The 14014-nt window shown below is 34.4% G+C and overlaps 1 protein-coding gene across 1 annotated transcript; it reads right to left on the reverse strand.

Annotated features, from left to right (window-relative positions):
• Window positions 1–8947: 8947 nt before the first annotated feature.
• Window positions 8948–9855, reverse strand: LOC128559328 (histone-lysine N-methyltransferase SETMAR-like). Its single transcript, XM_053550643.1, has 2 exons — window positions 9667–9855; window positions 8948–9352 (listed from the first exon to the last, which is right to left on the reverse strand). The coding sequence occupies exons 1-2, from the start codon at window positions 9853–9855 to the stop codon at window positions 8948–8950; spliced, it is 594 nt and encodes a 197-aa protein (XP_053406618.1).
• Window positions 9856–14014: the final 4159 nt, after the last annotated feature.

The following is a 14014-nucleotide window of genomic DNA, read 5'->3' on the forward strand; positions in this document are numbered from 1 at the left end:
CTGTTTTGAGACACACCGCATGTTTGGTGTTCAGCCCTTTTACAGTTAGACGCTACGCTTTCCTCTTTGATTGTGTCTGACGGAACAGGTGGAGGACTCTATGATTAGTAGTTCTTAAATCTCACCAGGACTGAGCTATTTTGATTTCCGTCTTCTGGCCTATTTCGTCGAGCCATTAAGGGTGTTTCCCTTGTTGCTCTGTCTTCTGCAAAGTCATTGAGTACATACGTTTTAGGTTCTTAAGGATTGCATTTATATATATATATATATATACAAGAGCATCTATGTGTTTTACATTACATGCCTTCTGTTGCCTTTGTGTGTGTTAGGATTTCGCCTGGCGGGGATAATGTTTTATTTACACTGTCTTGTGACTTTGGAACATGGTGGGCGTAAGAGTGAGGTTGGGTGCACCATAAGCCGGTTTAAGCTCCCCAGTGGTGGTTTTGTCACTGACCTTCCAAGGCGGTGCCCCACTGTGTTCTTGTATTTGTTTGTTTTGTCCTTGTGTGTTTGTCTTGTGTGTGTGTGTGGTGTGCGAGTGTTGTTCGTGTGTGCATTTGGGAAGGCTGCGTTTTTGGAACGTGGCTTTCCCTGTTGGATATTCTTCCTTGTTTTTCTGATAATTATTATTTCAGTCAGAAAATAAATTATAGAGATGTCCGTTTGCATCGTGTGCCGTGCATCATCTGTCTTTGAAGGAATCGACTTTTTTCAAATTCATAATAAATATGATTACATATAGGATATTTAAAGTAAAACTATTAAGGCCAAGCCAAGGTCTCAATTCGATGTACTCAATAACTTGTCTTATGTCAGTGCACCAGTAGCAAATCTTATGGGCTCGACTAGGTAAATCAGAAGACCAAAATTCAACCCGTCCGTTCGTTTTTATAGGATTTAGGACAAAAGCAACAAGGTAATGATACGCTTATCGACTGCAGAGGCATCAGTCAATAACATGCGATGTGCTTCAAGATTTTTCTATTGTTTCCCTTTTAATAATTGTTCTAGCATAGTCGATAAGTATACAATTTGAATAAGCTTGATTTTCTTTAGTTTGTAAGCTACATCCCCTTAATATACGGGTTGTGTAAGACCACGTTTAAGAAACGTTCTTAGGTTTTTGCTATGTTACTGCAAAAGCTCGGACGATCTCTGACACAAGTTACTAGCCAAAGCCTTCTGAAGTTTGTGATAGCGGTTAATCAGTTTATAAAAATATAAAGATTTCTACAGGTAAACTCCCTTGAACAAGCTCTTGCAAAACGGACAATTTCTGATAAATGGACACCGCGTTATGCTGTTCAACGGACATCTCTCATCTCAAGTGGGAGAAATAGACATCTTCTTTACTTATATATTTCATTGCTTTTACTGCTGTTATCCACCAGAAACCGCAGCGCTTCACACAGCTGATCACAGTTCAGGTGACTTTGTTAAATTTACTATTAGAAAAGCTGTTGTTTCATTTAATGCCAGATAATTAGTATGTTCTCCTCTTAATGATCGAAGTTATGACAGAGAGTTTGAGATTATATGGTAAATTAATGAAAAGGGAAAACAATCGTAAGTTGTTTTAATCGAAAGCTAATGGTATTTATTAGATAGTTGTTTTTTCTGTTTTTGATAAGCCTCCGGACTTCTTGATGAACAAAAATAGATTTACACCACAGTTCCCATACACTTTAGAGCAATACCTCTGTATTTGATTTTTTATTTCATTTTCAGTACATAACGTTGAAATAGCGATACGGCCGAGTCATTTTCGTATTATTTTTTCAATTCATTTTATGATAATGTTGTTTGATGTTCTATAATTTATGCATGAGTTTAACGCACGATATCGATTGGTTTGTTGTGATCTCAATTTTGAAAATATAAAAATGAAATTGCATAATGACTGTCTAACCTCTGATTACATTAAATAAGACAAAATAAGAGTACACGTGATATGATATATAAAGATACTTCTGCATAATGACTGTCTAACCTCTGATTACATTAAATAAGACAAAATAAGAGTACACGTGATATGATATATAAAGATACTTCTGCACGTTTGATACTCGTAAGCCGGAAATAATAGTACAACTTCACTTATCCGGATAACATAAAATAAAGCCCTGCCATACTGTAGTGAAATGAGTTTTATGAATTACGTCATTTTGTAACCCGTGAGACAATGTATTAAAAGAACAACGTAACTGTCTTTCTGAGGACAAAATATGATGACAAAGACAAAAAAGAGTACATGTACTCGACAAAATAATATCTTTATGTTATGTAGGTCTGCAAGTTTGCTAAACCGGAAGAAATGGTGTCATGTCATTTATCCGGATAACGTGGAATAAAGCCCAGATTCGGTATACAGAAATGTAAATAGTTTTATGAATTAATGCTGAATTTTTTTATTAAAACGACAACGTAACTATCTTTCTTAAGACAAAAGATGACAAAAAATGTTTTGACACGTTTATTAATTCCAAATAATGTCTGAAAATCAGCGTGTAATGTGCGGATCTCTATAAGCATGAGCAAATACCACAATACGTAGCAAAAGGACCTACGTATTTTATTTTCTAATATATTAGAACACATGTTTATTTACCACTGTGAGAAGTTTCATTAAAAGCTACATTGTAGAACAAAGTTCTATCTGCAAAAATGTTATCAAAGATGTGATTTTGCCATAGACGCCCCTTATGATAACTTGTCTGTGTCCATATATTTCGAATCAGTGTGAACAGTCTCCGGATTCAGTTTGCAAATCAGGAATTTTTGCAAACTCAGCTAGCTTTTGTCTTTGACTTTTCTTTGATGTTTTGACATCTAACAATAGTTCGGGTCTCATAGAAAACTAATTGTCCATTTCCTTTTACATTATCTCAAAACTTGAATTCCTTGGACGATTTCAAAGTCGGTCTTCTTATGAGAGTTTTTTTTCTCCCGTGTGGATTTTGCTACCTCGCGGGAGGTCCCATGGCAGGTTTTCTCCCACTTTAAGAATTGCGGGTAAAAGTAAAAACAAACCCATTGGGTTTTAATGAAATTTCTGCAATTCATTGTTTATCGCTGGTAAGTATTCTTCGTCCTTTTTTCTATATTAAACCCGACAATAAGGGTTTTGAAAATCTCAGTAGCAAAAAAAAATCGAGCATTAAACTCTATCTTTTTAGTTTGCTAAATTTTCCAAGTATATTCTGAAGTCTACATTGTAGTAAAAAAATTATCCTAACGTGCAGAAAAATATTTTCCTTACGTCTATTTCATGAGTATTTTCTCACTGACAACAGTTTAATTGTAATAATTTACAAAATTCAAAACCTAAGTAAATATTCTGCGTCAATTCAAATGGATTATTCAAGTATTCTCTAGTTCAGATTAAATTGGTAAAAACCACAAATATAAAAACACTTTACACTGCTCAACTAAAACAGAAATAAAATCGAACATACGTTGTTTTATACACGTTTTGAATAGTTTGCCGGTCAGCAGTCAAAACTTTACATATCGGGCGACTAGTTTTGACTAATGACCGGAAATCGAGTCATGCAATTGATTTGAATATTGACCTCAGCATGTCAGTAATTGTTTCATTACATGACAAAAAAGATTATTTATTACAGATTTCGAGTCAAGTTTTGACTATAGCCCAGCAAACTTGCTTTGAACAAACAGAGCGGTCATATAGCACAAACATTGGACCGGTGATTTATATAAGTATTCATAGATTCAACGCCGTGTTTGGTTTATGATATTTGTCAACTGTCATGCTAGAAATAATATATTCGTCACAAACGTCGCGGTTACCATACTATTTACTTGCCTAAACTGCTTTAAAATCAGTCACTTTCATCGAATACTAAACTGGTTGTATTGGAACAAATGCAAACGAAATACATAAATATATCATAAGGTCGGTAAAAAAAGTACTTCGTATGCAGTAGACATCAAATTTGCTAGACGGTAAGCATCACTTGGGTGCCATATCTGTTGTAAATCTTCCTTATCACAGAGCTGTAAATATTCATGGATTTCATAATACAAATTCAGGCGTGAAGATAACATAATATATCAGCTGGTCATTACTTCCATGTTTTTATAATGAAAGACATTAAATAAATCACTTAGGATATTTGTTGTAAATTCTTATGCATTTCTGTAAATAGGCCAGTGTGAAAATTACCCGAGTTTAGTAATTGGTTGCATCGCCTCCATTTACGCCTAGAAAGGAGATAGAAAACTGTGTTAACTGCATAGCCTAAGGACACCGGGCACATTTTTATACAATCTCGTAAGGCATACGTATGTTTTGACAACGAAAAAATGATGTCAGACGTCTTTTAGCTTTTCACGGAAGTAATGGAACAAGGGTTTATGGAAATTTTTGAAAACTCGTTAAATCGTTCGAATATCCACTTTGGATGTCTTGGTGTCGTTTAAATGTGTCAGTGTATTCCGTGTGTGTTAGATATTTCCGTGTTTGAGAGCTGCTGACCTAGGCATTTCAGTCATATTCTTGATTCAGTGGTAGCGTGAAAGGGCTATGAGTTTATACATTACATGTGCGAAGGATTATGTCCAAGCATTCGAAATTTCAAAAGCGAGAGACAACGTGTAATTCATGAAAATATAGCAACATCTAATATCCGTGAACAAAACAACACCAAATGCCTTTATAAAAACGGTGGTGATACCATTTTTGAGAATTATCAATTGTAAAAGTGCAATGCGAATTGTTATAAAATATTAACCCTGAATTGTTTAAAAAAAAGGGATGGAATACTGTGTACTATAATGTTCAAAATGGAAGACTTCACACAGATGACTCCACTGTATTATCTCTATTTTATTTGAACGATGCTATTAATCCTTACCATGCTAAATCTATAAAATGAACGTGTCCATCTTCCAATTTGGACAGTACTATTAACTGTTAAAATGGGTGCTTACCAAAAGATATTGATTGTATAGCGAACAGTGCAGATCATGATCAGACTGCACAGATGTGCAGGCTGATCATGATCTACACTGGTCACAAAGGCAGAACTAATCGTGTCCAGGACGGTAAGGGTTAAGATTACAATATTTTCCCTGCAAACATTGAATTGATGTCAAAACGGAATAGTAAAACCGGAATCTTCTTCCCTCCGTGCCGTGTAGGTTTGATAGGTGTTGCAACATAATACAATTACTCAGACGACGTTTCAACATTGCTAAGTAGTTCAAACACAATTGTCTAGTTCACAATGCAAAAGTAATTTTATATCATTGACAAAATTAATGTCTACTAAAGTAAGAAGCCAATTTCACGAGTCGTGCTTGATGCGTTATTTCTATCACGTGTTGTAAACACTTTAATGTCATCTATTCAATCTGTCTGTATTGTTTGATGGGAATAATAATCTTCGATTGCAACACAACAAGTCTCGTTAAATGGATTTTAAATGACAGAAGTCACTAACTTTAATCACATATTTTCACCATCTCGGTGTTGTGCGGGTAAGTCATTCTAGATTTAAATCGTATGTCAGTAATAAAACGTGATCAAGTTTGACTGTGTTCTGTGTTAAAACTAAACGAAAACTGGTATCAACTATTTGATTGTTATTCGTCTTTTTCCGTGATTTTATTTATTTTCAAGTATTTTTAATTCGTGTTTCTAATCAGTTAATAAGACCACTATCATTGAATTATTCGTAACATAGCAACTTCTAATTCTAAAATCTAACATAATTAATCATTATGAAAATAATATTGTATAGATTTAAAAGAAAATCATGTAATGGTATTAAAATTGTTACAATTACACTGACATTATATTTACGGCATATGCACTTTTTCTTAAGGTAATATGTCACTTTTTGAATTTCCGGTGAATAACAAAAAAAAACAAAGAATATTCAGTTCTTTCCAAAAACCGTTATATTATGATTCAACCAGATAGTTTCCTTTGTCTACCAGAAAGGAACAATTCTTATATCTTAATATTGAGATTTGGTACCTTTATAACAGACAATAAACTAAAATAGTAGAAATTCACATGTGACGTCGGTGAGCTCAACAAAGCAATTTCAAGCACAAATATTAATGTGGAATGTAAAGTACGTTACACACTACAATATCCGACCAAGATACTTTCAAAAACAATGCATTTGCAGAAAAGAGAGATAAAAATAATTTTGACAGCTCGTGAAAACTAATGACAAATTTTGACAAGTATATGATGACTCATGACCTAATTAATTTATTATTTTTTTTGTTATTTCTAACTTCCAGTTTGATTTTAATAAAATGGGTATTCTATATTGTAGCTTACAACTCATACATTAAAACAATAAAAGAATATATCGTACCTCACTGTCGTTTTGTATATCCATCTCTCGTACGAATTCCTATTGTTTCAGTCATTTGTCAGTAATTAGAGCAACTCACAGTGTTGCAATCCTACAAAACACATCCCTTATACACATAGATATTGAGGATTCATCTAATGAGCACATGTATTGGAAACACAATTTCAATACCGACTGTGTATTGTAATAATGCTAAACTATCTCAGCCGTGACGTGTCCTTAAAACTTCTTTCTCAACTTCAATAAAGTGAAAGCGCCTGGACTCTGGACTTGCTAGATTGTGGTCTATGTGATTTGTCGGAGAGGTAAGGATAAATATTTCATATATATGCCAGCTTAAAAATCACCACAATTATCAAGACTCTAGTACTGTTTACTTAAAAAATAGCCGTTTTCATCGAAATTGTTTGAGACCATGTTGTTTTGTTTGCAATTGATGCATGGATGGACCCGAAGACTGAGTCGAATCAGTTATTGGGAGAAGTAAAACTTATATCAACGGTTTGAATTATTTCCAGAATCTACAAAAGAAACCACAAAAGTAAGTTCAGATTAAAAATATGATAATCGTGATAATATAAACTTGATGCATTTATATTCCAACTCCAACATTCAGCATAAAATACGTACTGGAACAAATCGTTAACTGCATCAATTCAACAAATATATGTATCTTCTTCTTATATCTTCAGGCAGAACTCAGCAATTACCATGTAGTCGTCCATCTCAGACAAAGAAAAGTCAAATGTCTATACTTATATGATAATCACAGAAACGTGCAAAAGTGCAGCTGAAATTTTGCAATCTTTAAGCGGAAAATGGATGGAGTTACAACAGATCGGAAATTGTAATTAACGCTAGGCAGAAATTCATGGTAATGTTGCATGACAAACTAGATCCAAAAAGATTGATCTCCATATCTCAGCCATTTCAAAATATTTAGATTTTTGTTAATATTAATCTCTGGTTTAATTTTAATTGCTGCCATATGTAACAGTGTTTGTTTATATAGAAACATAGCACCAGATAAAAAGAGATATAATCGTTATTACCGCAAAGCTGACTATTTCTTAGTCATTTTTGTCCAGTTTTTGCTCTTTATTAAATCAGTATTTCGATAAGCTTGAAACACAGTGGATGCCTTCTGACATGATATATGAAACAGATCTTTCAAGGCTCAAAATTTGTGACTAAAGGAAAGGTAAAAAATGTTTTAGCCAGTATCAAGTAAACACAAATCAAAAAGTTATAGAATTAATTTGTAGCTCGTAGCCATGTTTGGATAGCGACAATGAGTATTGTAACAGATGATCTGAGCCAGTGTCAAGTACATAACACTTACGAAGGTAAATAAAGAAATTAACAATTGGATTTAGCCAGTCCGGAATCTCAGAGAAATGTAAAAAGAGCTCTTAGCCAGTACATAGCAATGACAAAAGGAAATATATATGAAATGATTTCAGCCAGAATTACTAGTGGCAAAGGGAAATGTTACAAATGATTCAGCCAAAATCTAGTAGTGACAGAGGGAATGGCTTAATAATTATAGTACCGCTGCTTACTTCATTTTATTTAAATGCCATTATTCGCATGAACATACCGCAACTTTTACGAAATACGTAGCATAATTACTTTGCGCTTAAGCTTTGTTGATATTTCCTTTGTTCCTTATTTTGCAACACATTTCAGATGATTAAATTTTACGACCAAATCGTGCCAGTGCTAATTCTGAACTGGAAAAAAGTACAAAAAGCGTTTCGTTTTTTCTCATATGATCGTTCATTTCTGGCAAAGCCATTTATCCTGCTGTTCACAAACACTATACGTGGGGAATTCTGAAAAGTTTAAATAGAAAAAGTGGAAGACTGTTCACTAATGTGGCTATTTCGGAAACTGTATATCTCAAGTCTTCTGCTACAATGGCTGCCACAGCAGCAATGATATGAGAGGATACTGACGTTTTTGGGAGCCCTTCACGAGGTTTATCTTGGACTCAAGATTCCCCCTTATTAAATATCCTTAATAACTATAAACATTGGATTTGGATGAAGACTCACCGCAAGCAGTTTAAAATTCTTGCAGAATCTGCTTGGCTGGTATGTTCAGAGAAACACATCTTTACGTGGGACCTAATTTCATATCTACCTGTAGTCTCTATGCTTAGGATAAAATTACACAAGTGTATACGAACGTGGTGTGTTTTAACGTTCACAAAACCAATTGTGTTTAGTTTCAGCTATTGTATCCCTTTAGAAGTCAATTACAACCTTGCTTGTACCTGTAAGAGTTTCTGCGGGAGTTCGTTAGTCCCAGAGTTTGCTGGATTCATCTCGTATATCTGTGCATGGGAATTTAGACAACTATATATAGATATATACGAGGGGTGATCGCGAAGTTCGTATAAATTTATTGTGTTCTGTTGCTAATAAAGAATTGAAAAGTATACCACAATTATGTTTAAAGAATTACGATACTCCCTAATAAATATTATACGAATCCATTGAAAAGTTTGATAGTTACATCGATCCCAAAACAAACACTATGCGTCACTCGCCGCACACTAAAAACGTAAACGACGTCAAATAACGTCACACGTTATCCAGGTCCAATGAACGGCGCACTTTCTCTACGTAGTCACCGCACAAGGCTACATATTTCTGATGTCTCGCAATCCACTTGGTAAATGTCTCCCGGTACCAGTCTGTGTCAAGTTGTGAAACTTTTCGACTGGTTGCCAATGTCAAATCGGCAACGTCATGGAAGCGTTGTCCACGGAGGGAAGTCTTAATCTCGGGAAACGTTCTGAAATCCATGGGCGCTAAGTCAGGGCTGTAGGGAGGGTGTTCCAAGAGTTCAAATCCCAGTAAAGTAATCTCTAACTGTGTAGAGTTGGCCCTATGTACAGGAGCATTATCCTGGTGCAGGATTACCCTATCCAGGTCCAAAGCCGGCCGTTTTCTCTTCAGAACATTGACGTAATCCCTTTTTAATACCTGAAAATCAACGTGTTTCAGTCAGCAATGCTGGCGGTGATTTTCAAATAAAAGCAAGATTAAGTAAATGCTATATTTCTATATATGAACATTTTAATTTTATATCATTATATTTTATATATAAATTTATTAGTTACATACGTGGGTTGCATAGATATTTACCGTTGCGTGATAGTCAGCATTCACCGTTCTTCTTTGACTCTGTGCTGAAGGATCTTCCCGTAGCGATCCATGAAGAAGATGAACATCTCTTTTCCGCAGCTTCTTTGCACCCGAGCTTTCTTTGGTGGCGGTGTTCTTAGAGTTTTCTATACCGACGATAGGGCCTTCATTTCCAGATCATAGTGATGCAGGCAAGTTTCGTCTGTAGTCACTATTCTATCAAGGAATTCGTCACCTTCTGCCGCGTACCGTTCCAAGAATACAGCTGAACACCTTGAACGCGTCTGCTTTTCTTCTTCTGATAGCAACTTCAGAGCCCAGCGCGCACTGACTTTCGACATACCTAGCTCGTCTTCAATTGATTTCCTGCCGTTCTTGAATCTTTTGTGCCATTTGAAGACGACTACCGGGCCAAACTACTTCAAATCATTGCATGTTTTCATCATTCCAATCTTTTCAGCAGGTGTCGTTCCTATTCCGACACAAAATCTAATGATGCTCCTTAATTCAATGTCTCCAGTTGACGTCAGGACGCTGGTACGGTTTCCTTGACTGTTCAAATAAACAAGTTGCTATTTTCAAACCGGATGTAGTAAACAACGTTGAATATTACGGAAATTACGTCATGTCGTTGACGTTTAATGCGTAGGATTTGCGCATATTTTCGCCGTTAAAAATATGTAAAAATGGCATTATTTAAGGTGAATGAATGATGAAAAATATGCACATTTTAGCGTGCGACAACTAGGGCCTGTTGCGTTGCCAAGGATACCGTTAATTGTTGCTATAGTTGGCCGAATACTATTTCGTTCCAAATTTTATCTGCAATTAAATTTATCATTTTGATAATGCAGTTTCATATTTATTGGAATAAAACTAAATAATTTATGCCCAACCAATTTATACATCACCCCGCGTATATATATATTTTAGTAGTTTTGTTTTACAATACAAAACTTAAATCTAATGACATTTATTATTTACAAATTCAAATAACATTGTCGTTTGTTGTGCTGAAAAGGTATACACTGAAAATTTCTCTAAGTAATAATCAAAAATAGTCTGGAGTTTTCAACATTGAAGCCGGTAATGTCAGAATTCATTTGCAGTACATGCCATATTATATGAATGTATTCAAGGCGCAACCGCTAAGTGCAATTGATGTCTAACAAATAATTGTATACAGTATAGACTGACATGTTTTTTTGAATACAAACATATACCATTTGCAAGCATAAATAGTTGACATGTGTTTCGTAGTACTGTCAAGTCATAGGAGATGTGAATGATATAAGTGCAGGTATGCTCCTTATTTACAAAATTTATTCTGGATAATCATTTGAAATTATTGAGCAGTAAAATATTAAAGCTTATCCAGCAATTCTTATATCTTTAAATTGCCCACTTTATAATGAAAGGCCTAATAAGTGTGTAAAAATCATACATAAACACTTACGGTGTACATGTAAAAAATTTTTTTTTAAAAGTAAACTTCAGGGCATGCAAGAGTTTAAAAAAGCAAATCAGGAAGAACTATAACTACGCCATTAATGATAAACTTCTATTTGTATTTTGATCATTAACCGTGACCACGTTAACATTTCTATGCTCAAGAAGAAAACGATACACAAAATTGTGAAAATTGTCTTACGAGACATTTGCTAGGCTAATTCAACGAAGCATAATGAGAAATTCATATTTAGGTCGCCTAATACCCGATAAGGAAGACTGTCAATTCTGCAAAATAATTTCGATTAATTTGATGTATCTAAGGAGTTTTTATTAATTTGATGTATTTCACAGTTTCCAGCATTTTCACGTTTATGTATAGTTTACGTTGACTGTAAAAAGTGTTAAGTGATATGTGTTACCGTTTTATAGTTCAATACAGTTATTGACTCTCGAGTACATTTCCGTTGTGGTTTCTTCTTCGATATGGCAAAAACATGCAACTTGTATTAGGGAAATATTTTCAGTCTGTTGTGACGGAGAAGCGTAATAATTCAATCTATTGTGACATCATATTTATTCTTGTGCTGCAATTTAACACGTGTCATCATACAAAAAGTATTATGATGTATGAATAATAAAAAGGCACATTTATTGGCCATCTATGCCAAATATTTTGTGACATGCCTTATAAAGTAATCCTATTTAAGGATTAAATTCCAAGTGATGGTGTGCTCCTTTTTACACAAAATGGGAAAACTGTCAGTTCCTAATAATTAGTAATAATATCCTTGTTATTCAAAACAAAAATACTGGCTTTATGTGATAGTTTTATTAGATAACACGTCAATGAAATAGCATCGCTTATATAACATGTTGTTACCAATATCTAGCATTTTTGAAAAGTGAGGATCATTTCGTATGTAAATTATACATACCCATTTGAAAGTAAGGTATATAGTTTGTTTCATGTTTTCTATACGATGAACTGTTATGTCAAATCCTCTAGCTAGAATCACAATGTTAAGTATAGTTTCGAAGCTGTTACTGCACTACGTACGAGAAACTCAAGGAGTTGAAAGACGTGGCTGGTCCGGAAAAATAGTTTGGAACCTGTAAACGCGAACGAAGCGTGAGCTTTTCCACCGTTATTTGATATCGTTCGTAAGATTTAAGTGTCACAACAGCAATCTTTCAGTGCCATTTGGTGGCCGTAAAAAGCCTCCCCGTACTTGAATTCAGTGTTGTTATATTATCTGGCCCTATAGGATCATGCATGGAGTCCAGTCATTATATATTTAACGTATCCGATCCGCAAATAGGTTCAGAGATCTTTGATTTTGTCAGGGCTACGGGTTCGCTTTCAACTGTAGACAATCTTTTTTTTTTTGAGTTATTTTCATATTCTTCTAACGATATAATCTGAAGAATAAAAAATCATTCAAAAAAAAAAAGAAAAGAAAAAAAGATTATCCTCAGCAGGAAGCGTACTCGCGGCCCTGACAAAAACAGACTTTTCTGAATCAGCACCTTAGCTCTCTCGGCCACCGCGGCCGTTGACTATTAGAGTATTTCTATTATAACCACTGATAATATCGTCTGTGTCCCGGTTCTGTTGGTAAATTTCTGTGCGCAACATCAAGCTCGGATCTATTCTCATATTCCTTGATTGAAACGCTCGGAGTAAGCTGTTTTTCGTTGTTTTTTTTTTGTTTTTTTTTTTGTTTTTTTTTTTAGTGTGTTTTGAGTATGTGCAGAGCTTCCATCATGAATTTTGTGCGAACTGACGTCATTCAATTAATATGCGTCCTTCCGAGTTATTACGAACTGTCATCGGAAAGACCCGCCGATTAAATATGTAAACACTGGCCGTATTTTGCCATCCATACAAAATACTAAACGGCGTTTTGCGGCGATTATTTTTCGAAGGATAAAGTGTCAACATAGACCAAATATATGCTGTGTCTGTACCATTTAGGGAGCTCTACAATCTGACAATGTTTCGTGATCTTCTTTCTAAGGAAAATAACGCTATTTCAGAGTAATAATGAGAATTTAAAACTATAAAGTAAAATATAAAACTGCTATAACATATTTTATCATGTAATTCATATTTTCAGATTTTTTTAGTAGACAATACACTTTCAAATAATACTAAAATTATGAGCTTACTAGGCATCAATATTAGATATATTTTAAAATCCGCACTTCCGAGCTTGTCAGATAATGGCGAAAATAGAAAATCCTCAATTATTTTCCAAGTTAAAGTGGCATTTTTAATTTTTTATGTTATCCAGTTCCAGTTTTAATTTCATTGTGGAGCTTGACTTAACATTTTGGTAGCATTTTCAAGGAGATTGTTTGCATTTATATAAATTTAAACATACCTTATTACACATGTGTTTGTACCCACATTTCAGCTGTAAGGTTGGAAGATATTCCATAATGTTGACCTGTCAAACAAAAAAATCTCTCTTAGACGACACATAACCCCAACTTTTCTTGGTGTTTTTAGCTCATTTAAGGACATAAAAGCTATTAATTCTTTTTTAAATTGGATCTGGCTATGTGTTACAGCTCTCAGAAGATTAATTTTATATAGAACATATATCAAATTTATTTACCACTGTATATTGTTAAGCCGATGCTAGAGGGTACGGGTGGTATTGCACTTTCCATTACCTCTCATGAACAGACTCAATTTAAACCGAGTGTTCTATTGCTTTACTTCGTTGCATTTTACAGATTTTATTAAACACTAAGGACTTAATTATATCGTGTCATAGTGGTGGAAAACATTTTTGTCAGCAACTTAAGTTTCAAATATTATAAGTTTGAATAATAATTTCTAACAGAGTATATGGAAATGCTGTATCTAATTCACCAAGCGTGATAAGAATAGCACGTATTTTTACAAACCGATACTAGACGACGACGAGGTTTTAAACATCTCGTCATTAGCAAAATAAGGAACTACTTTCAGGAGCGGTTTAATATTTCATGATACAAGACGACTCATCAAAAAAGTAACAACGCTTTCAACTCTGTGGA

The sequence above is a fragment of the Mercenaria mercenaria genome, chromosome 9 (genome assembly GCF_021730395.1).
Source record: "Mercenaria mercenaria strain notata chromosome 9, MADL_Memer_1, whole genome shotgun sequence".
In the NCBI taxonomy this organism is placed as follows: Eukaryota; Metazoa; Mollusca; class Bivalvia; order Venerida; family Veneridae; genus Mercenaria; species Mercenaria mercenaria.

Bases quoted from the DNA above. Each gene is read 5' to 3' on its own strand.
- LOC128559328 (XM_053550643.1), bottom strand. From the start codon at position 9,855: ATGTCGAAAGTCAGTGCGCGCTGGGCTCTGAAGTTGCTATCAGAAGAA. The intron at 9,353-9,666 runs GTATAGAAAACT...GTTGATTTTCAG, and splicing joins AAATGAAGGCCCTATCGTCG to GTATTAAAAAGGGATTACGT.